Source organism: Gigantopelta aegis, chromosome 4 (genome assembly GCF_016097555.1).
Source record: "Gigantopelta aegis isolate Gae_Host chromosome 4, Gae_host_genome, whole genome shotgun sequence".
In the NCBI taxonomy this organism is placed as follows: domain Eukaryota; kingdom Metazoa; phylum Mollusca; class Gastropoda; order Neomphalida; family Peltospiridae; genus Gigantopelta; species Gigantopelta aegis.
Window position 1 is genome coordinate 64452692 of NC_054702.1, and position 8217 is coordinate 64460908.

Below are 8217 nucleotides of genomic sequence, written 5' to 3' on the forward strand. Positions count from 1 at the left end.
TTAAGGACCACACAGATTTTAAGAGGAAACCCGCTGTCGCCACTACATGGGCTACTCTTCCAATTGGCAGCACGGGATCTTTTATTTGCGCTTCCCACAGGCAGGATAGCACAAACCATGGCCTTTGTTGAACCAGTTATGGATCACTGGTCGGTGCAAGTGGTTTACACCTACCCATTGAGCCTTGCGGAGCACTCACTCAGGGTTTGGAGTCGGTATCTGGATTAAAAATCCCATGCCTCGACTGGGATCCGAACCCAGTACCTACCAGCCTGCAAACCGATGGCCTGCCACGACGCCACCAAGGCCGGTCAAAATTATATGGAATCATGATTGGAAATTTAAACTTCTCGGTATTAAATACAATGTAATGCAAGTTTACGACTATTCTGAGAATTTTAGGGATAAATGTTAATCTTTTAAAAAACTCTTAAACGATTGGTCTTTCAGAAATATATCTATAATTGGAAAAGCAACTATAATAAAATCACTAGCATTACCAATTTTAATTCAAATCTTGACAGTCCTCCCAGACCCACCACTTCATTATTTAAAATAATTACAGTCCACACAATTTAACTTTATATGGAATGGAAAAATTGATAAAGTTAAAAGAAATATACTTATAAAGGAATATGAAAAAGGTGGCCTGAAAATACCTCATATCATGTTTTGTTTTTTGTGCGTTAAAAATGTCATGGTTAAAAAAACTCGTTGATCCTTTTAATTTATCTGCTAGGAAGAGCCTCCTTGTAGATGATTTGGAGGATCTGGGAGAAGACAAAATTTTATTTTTACATTAGGACTACTATAGGAAAGTAATATCTAGATTTAATCCATTTTGGCAGGATGTATTTTCATGTTGGGCTGAAGTTCAACAAAACCCCACCACAACCCCACAAGACATTCTATCTCAGCCTCTGTGGTTTAATCCATGTATTAAAGTAAACAGTAAGTCAGTTGTTGTTTTTTTATAATTCTTGGTGTACAAAAAGCATCTATTTTGTTAATGATCTGATAAATAATCAAGGTAATTGTTTTTTTTACTTATGAGGATTTTTGTATGTTTTATCAACTAAATGTAAATTATTTATAGTATTATGGACTTTTGGATGCAATACCAAATGAATGGAAACACACACTAAGATTTAACAATTTTAATAAATTAGATAAAATACACAATTCGAATGTAAATCTTCTAAACAAAAACGAGAAAGTAACAAAGCCATTTTACAAGCTTTTCATTGATAAAATAAACGAAAAACCAATTAAATCGCAACAAAAATTAAATAAAGGGATCAATTTGGAAATTGTTTATAAAATGCCTTTTCGAATAACTGACGATGCGAAATTACAATCTTTTCAGTTCAAAATTAATCACCGAATATACTATACTAACAGTAAGCTGATGCAATGCAAACGTTTTGAAACTGAATTATGTACATTTTGTGGTGATACTAAAGAAACTCTAGTTCATTTATTTGTTGAATGTCAGTATGTTAAAACTATTTGGTATTGCTTCCTAGATGACCTAAATGTAAAATGCGGCACTGTCATACCTAATGCCGCTGAGGTACTTCTTTTTGGTATTTTTATTAATAGTCCAAATATTGATATTATCAATCTTTTTTTGCTTTTAATAAAATACTATATACATATTTGTAGAATGAAAAAACTCAGCCATATTATATTTCATGTTTAGCTCACATACGTCGTTATAAGCAGACTGAATTGTATTCTCTTTATCTTTACCCCCCCCCCCCCCCCCCGAAAAAAAGCTAGTAAAATAAGAAAAAAGTGGCAATATCTTAGTAGAGTACTTCACATGTAATACATATCTTCTTGTATTAATTAATAACTGTGTTTTAACAGAAAATGTAACATTTCATTATGTACTGTAATAATATATGTTTGAAGCTCCGAATAAAAAATTGAATAAAAAAAAAAGAAAAAAAAAAGGTTTTACTTCCGCATTTACATGTGACGTCAAATTTTGAGACGCGTTTATTCGGTTTCTGACGTCATGCTAAGTTGTAGGTTTTCGCGTGTGACGGCTCAACTTTTTGTAGATTTAGGTTTGTCTTCATGAGTATATATATATATATATATATATATATATATATATATATATATATATATATATATATATATATATATATATATATATATATATATATAAAAAAAAACCCAGTACCGATTAGGAATTAAATATATATTAGCAACAAAACTTAGGCTTAAAAAAACCGAACAGGGCCTCGTTGCACGAGGCGATCTTAACGCCAAGATCACTTTACCGTAGGTGTATACGGTAAATATGCTGTTAAGATGATCTTAGCTCGAAGATCGCTTCATGGAACGGGGCCCAGAACAAATAGTTAACACGGGTAATATACAAATAGCATTAAAATATACACAAGTTAAAAATGTGTTTTTGATTGGCAAGACAAGATGGAAGACTTCACAGAAGATGTGCTTTTATTTTTGTAGTCTTTTAGTAGAATATGTTTGTATCTTCATATTTCCTGCCACATCGTTGTATTTTAACACCAAAATCCAGATCGAAACCTTAACATGACATTTTAAAAATCCAGATCTCAAAATTCACGACGGCAATCAGCAGTGCCGCCGCAAAAAGCTGTTGCAAAGTTGTTCTTATATGACATTTTGATCATTATCAGGCACGGCGGAGGCAAGCAGACATTGTGTGTGTGTGTGTGTGTGTGTGTGTGTGTGTGTGTGTGTGTGTGACTGACATCTAGTTTATGAGGTGGGGTGTGTGTGTAACTGAGATCTAGTTTATGAGGTGGGGTGTGTGTGTGACAGATCTAGTTTATGAGGTTGGGGGGGGATGAGAGATCGAGTTTATGAGGTGCGGTGTGTGTGTGTAGGGAGGGGGGGGGGGGGGGTTCGGGAGATTTACTACCAATATTTTTGATTCCCAATTACTGATCTCCCCTCAAGGCCCCCCCCTGATCCACCGTACATGATTATTGGGTATTTAGATTATTAATATCGGTACAAAATTGCTGCCGCAAGATGTGAATTTCGTAAGCTGAAAATCATGTCTACCATAATTTATTTTTCACATAAACCCTTAATTGAATCTTGTGACCCTAACCCTGTCATACGTTTACATGCTTATGATGTCCGATACCTTTTATTATTATTATTATTATTATTATATACGCCTCTGTCAGTAGTCTTGTAAGTTCAGAATTAGATGCGTTTTATCTTGTTTTATGTTCAATTTGAAATATTAATTCACTGCAAAACAGTAATGTATCACTATGTACATAAAATGATAAATGTAATGTAATATTAAAATTGTTCCTGAGATCTTGTATGATTAAAACTGAGCAGCAAATTCCAGTATACGTGTGTAGAAAGTAACACTTTGTAACACTTTGCTAATCACTTGCATATGGTTAAGACGACGCCATGCGATAAGAGTATCTCGTACGAGAATACCCACGAGAACAACCGATTGTATAGCAACCGATGATATCACAATGATTGTTTTGTCAAACCGCTATTCCAGTGGCTTTTCTCGTACGAGACACTCATTTCGTGTGGCGTCGTCTTTAGTAATCTAATCCACACTTTGAGGTACAAGGTGCATTAGAAATATCATTCATAACGCAATTAAATAACTGTTAATAAGATATGATGGTAGACATTTCGTGCCTAAATCCAAGTCTGTATTATAATCATATGTTTGACTTGTCGAGCTATGGAATGTTTAAGATTCTGCTATATTATAATTTGTTTTCTTAAGTAAATACTGAATATACATGCTGAAAATGTCCTTTTTAAAAGAAAGTATGTTAAAATATGTTATATTGTTTATGAAGGAACTATATTTTTTTAAATCCCAGAATGTACTGTCAAGGTCATTGCTTCTGATGTTGCACCAGCATGTCCAATTCCCTTAAGACGTCATCCACATCCTCTTGCGAACCTTCTGTCAAGTTGCAGATCTTCCACTTCCTACTGGACAGTTTTGACTCCAGGTCCAGCTTAGATTTTATGTCATCACAGGATACAGCATCTACAAAAATACATTAGCTAAATTAGACAAACAGTTAATAGAATTGCTGAAACAAATTAAGACAGTCATACATATGAGTGTAAAGGTACTAGTATGTTGAATTTGTCGCCATTTGAGGTAACTCTCCACCCCGGATCCAGTAACTGATGATATCAGAAAGTGGACCCGTGGTGACCGTGTGTACCCTGATGAAGTAAATATAAATTTGAACGATAAAACAGTTACAGATTGTATTTGTATAATTTTCAATGTATGCATCAATCACTTTATTATTTCAATTTTTTATACTAATACATGTCTGGACTTTGACTGCATACGGGCATGTAAAAAACTAGATTTTGAGTTTTGTATAAAATAATTTCCTTTAAAGTAGATTAGATTGGATCTGATATTCTGGGAAAAAGACTTTTATTAAAAGTGAGTTTTCAACTTTTATAAGCCCATTAAATGAATAGATAAATAAAAAGCATTCTGAGAGTCTGCTAAAGCAATACATGACCCCAACAAAATGTCGTATCTTCTAAGGCCATAACTCTCTGAAAAATGGACAAAATCACCACGAAAGTCAAACTTGATCTGTGATAGTTCAGCTCAATACTTTGAGACATTGCGTGGAAAAAAAAAAAAAAAAAACAAAAAAAAAAAAAACACAACAAATTTTCATATCTTTTAACTCTGTCATAACTCTGTCAAAATGGGTAAATCGCCAAAAAACTTTATCTGTAACGGTACACGATAAAGCTATATACAAAATATCAGCTCAGTATCTTGAGGTATTGTAATAAAAAGTCCCAGAAACTGTATCTGGGAAAAGACGGGCAGACAGGCGGACAGACGGACAGATAGAAGGACGGAGATGAAACCTATAGTCCCCTCCAGTTGGACCTGTAGGGGACTAAAACAATTTACAAGAATACAATTATCTATTGTAATACTACAATTTACTCCAAATTGCCAGAAGCATTTACCGCAGTTTGACACCCAATAGCCGACGTGTAGTTTTCGTGCTGGGGTGTCGTTCAGGCATTCATTCATTCGTTCGTTCGTTCGTTCCTTCCTTCCTTCCTTCCTTCCTTCATTCATTCATTCATTCATTCACTCCAATTACCAGGAGAGTCCACTCTGTTAGCTGCTACTAGCATTGGAACTCCACTCAGCTCCACGGTTCCCAGCAACTGATCCAGGTCCTTCTTGGCCTCGTCTATGCTAGCCTTGTCAGCACAGTTTACCACGAGGACGATTCCTTGAGTGGCCTCGTAGAAAGGTCTTTGTCGCGGACGCATGTTCGGTGCCCCGCTGAGGTCGTAGACTATGAACTTCTTGCCAGTACCGGAAGTGACATGTTCCACGTTGAACAAGTCAGTTGGTTTTATAGCAATGATGTTCTTAACCCCAAGGACCCATGAATACATCAAGTAACTTTTTCCTGAAAGAAAAGGTGCAGTATTAACTTTCATATGAGTAAGCTTTGATATGTCGAAATTAAGAAAACATGCAGTTACTATTGGAAATTCAACAAGAAAAAAAGAAATGTTTTATTTAACCACGCATTCAACACATTTTATTTACGGTTGTATGGCGTCAGACATATGGTTAAGGGCAACGCAGATATTGAGGGAGGAAACCCGCTGTCGCCACTTCATGGGCTACTCTTTTCGATTAGCAGCAAGGGATCTTTTATATGCACTATACCTCAGACAGGGTAGCACATACCACGGCCTTTGGCGTACCAGTCGTGGGGCACTGGCTGGGCCGAGAAATAGCCCAAGGGCCCACTGATGGGGATCGATCCCAAACCGACCGCGCATCAAGCGAGCGCTTTGCCACTGGGCTACGTCCCGCCCACTTCAGCAGGAAAGAAAGACATATTTGTTTAACATGTGAGCATCTTTAAAATAGTTCCAGGCGGATCCAGAGAGGAGACCTAGGGGACCCGTCTCTAAAAATATTCAAGAAAGGAAATGTTTTATTTAACCTCGCACTCAGCACATTTTATTTACGGTTATATGGTTAAGGAAGGACCACACAGGCTGGTTTTTGACCGATTTCAACGAAAATGCACATATCTGGATAACAACATATATTCACAGTAACATTACTGCCAAACAGAATGACGGAAATACATGGTAAAACGGTCTCAGGTTAGCACATTTTGCCCCAAATATCTGTATAATTTTTGCCTGAATTTGAGGTTTTGCTCCGGCCCCCTCCCCCCCCCCCCCTCCCCCTGTCTCGTACGCTTTTGCATCATGGTACATACAACGGCCTTTGATGTACCAGTCGAAGGGCAGAAGCCCTCGATATTGGCTATGGCAATCAGCATTTTTATCATACCAGATATTTACTTTGCTATTATCTGTATTAAACTGACATCGAACGAATATCTGAATTTCGAAGGTTGAGACAGGAAAAAACGATTCCACCTAGTATAGGGCGATTGATTCTGCGACCTATCGCAACTCGGGCAAGTGCTATACCACTGAGCTATACCCCGTCTCGGAAAAAAAAAAAACCCATTCAACAACATCTGTATACAGCGCCAGAGAAAATAATGTAAAGGTCGCCGTCTTTTCTTAACGCAGGCTTTTGAAATATTTTATTATAATAGGTCACTGGCGTAGGAAGCGGGGGGGGGGGGGGGGGGGGGGGGGGGATGGGGCATGTGCAACCCATTTTCAGATATTTTGCTTTATATTTGCTTTATAATAGTGTAAGTGTGTAAATATAAACGTGTGCACCCCCTCCCCCCCCCCCCCCCCTTTTTGGCACTTTCATACGCCACTGTAGGTGTACGGGCTGCCATTTTATTTTTTAAAAACATTCTGGGCGTATAGCAGCCGAAAATGTCCCAACTGCCCAAGATGTCCCAATTAGGACACCAGGGGAGGAGCAGGCTGATTTGTACCCGAATTAAACACAAATGCCAGAATCTGGATAACAGCGTTAACTACTATTCATATTTGCTTGTAATACTATCAAACAGGTATATAGGGTTTCAAATGAATCGCTATGCAATTTTTCATGAACGTCGACTAATATTGTGAGTAGAATGAATTCATATTTAAAAATATTTTATTCAGGCCAGCTAATTCAGATAGAATGTGTGTGTGTGTGTGTGTGTCTCTGTGTGTGATATACCGTATTATGTATGTATACATGTATATATTTAACATACAGCCAATTTTGCGCGAACGACTACATCGTTTTTTGACACACACACCGATGCCCCCCGTCTCATACACTTATGTTAATTATAATATGAACTTGTTTAACACACTATGCGCTACCTCATGAATAAAAGGCCAATAACAAAAATGAATAAAATATTTATACAAGACTCGGTCTGTAATGAGCTTTGCACCAAACAAGTACCTGCTAGGCTTGGTCCAGTGATGATTATTTTTATCGGCGATGATCCGTCATTCAGGGGGAATTTGCCTCCTTGGCTCCCATAGCACTGCCCCATCAAACTGACATCCCCGCGATTCACATAACGATCAATCGTTTCAATTCGCGTTATTTTAGGACGCGGCGTAATGTGTATCGCGTTCTTGGATACATTACGACAGCAGTGACACTGTTTACGAGAGTGCTCTCCCTTCCATCTAGAGCTTTTATTTTTTCAAAGCAGTTGATAGCTCAAACGCCTACAAAACGTCGAGGTGGCAATGCCATAGCTAGGATTATTTATTTATTTATTTTTATTATTATTAATTTTTGGGGGAAATGGGGGGAGATTAATTATTGGAACGAACAAGCATGGAATGCACAAAACATTAGAGGGTCCGGTGGCATGCCCTCCGGGAAATTTTGAAATTTAGAGGCTCTGAAATACCATTTTGCAGCCATTTTAGGGAGGTTACACACTAAAAACGTCAATATCAATAACCAATAAATTGTCATATTCGTTTTAACGAATTTTTTATTATTTATTTATTTTTTTATTATTATTTTTTTTTTTATATCAATGCGATATATCAAATTTACCAATATACAACAATTTTATTTATGTATACTAATCTATCAAATGCCTGTGGGTGGGAGAGGGAACATTCAAAATTGGCAAAATGACACATGTAATGTATTACCCAAAAGGTATTTTTAATTTTTTATTTATTTTTTTTTAAATTATTATTTAATTATATTATATTATATTATATTATATTATA

The 8217-nt window shown here is 36.6% G+C and overlaps 1 protein-coding gene across 1 annotated transcript; it reads right to left on the minus strand.

Annotated features, from left to right (window-relative positions):
• Nucleotides 1–2193: 2193 nt before the first annotated feature.
• Nucleotides 2194–7590, minus strand: LOC121372211 (ADP-ribosylation factor 6-like). Its single transcript, XM_041498496.1, has 3 exons — nucleotides 7421–7590; nucleotides 5157–5474; nucleotides 2194–4048 (listed from the first exon to the last, which is right to left on the minus strand). The coding sequence occupies exons 1-3, from the start codon at nucleotides 7512–7514 to the stop codon at nucleotides 3891–3893; spliced, it is 570 nt and encodes a 189-aa protein (XP_041354430.1). The 5' UTR covers nucleotides 7515–7590; the 3' UTR covers nucleotides 2194–3890.
• Nucleotides 7591–8217: the final 627 nt, after the last annotated feature.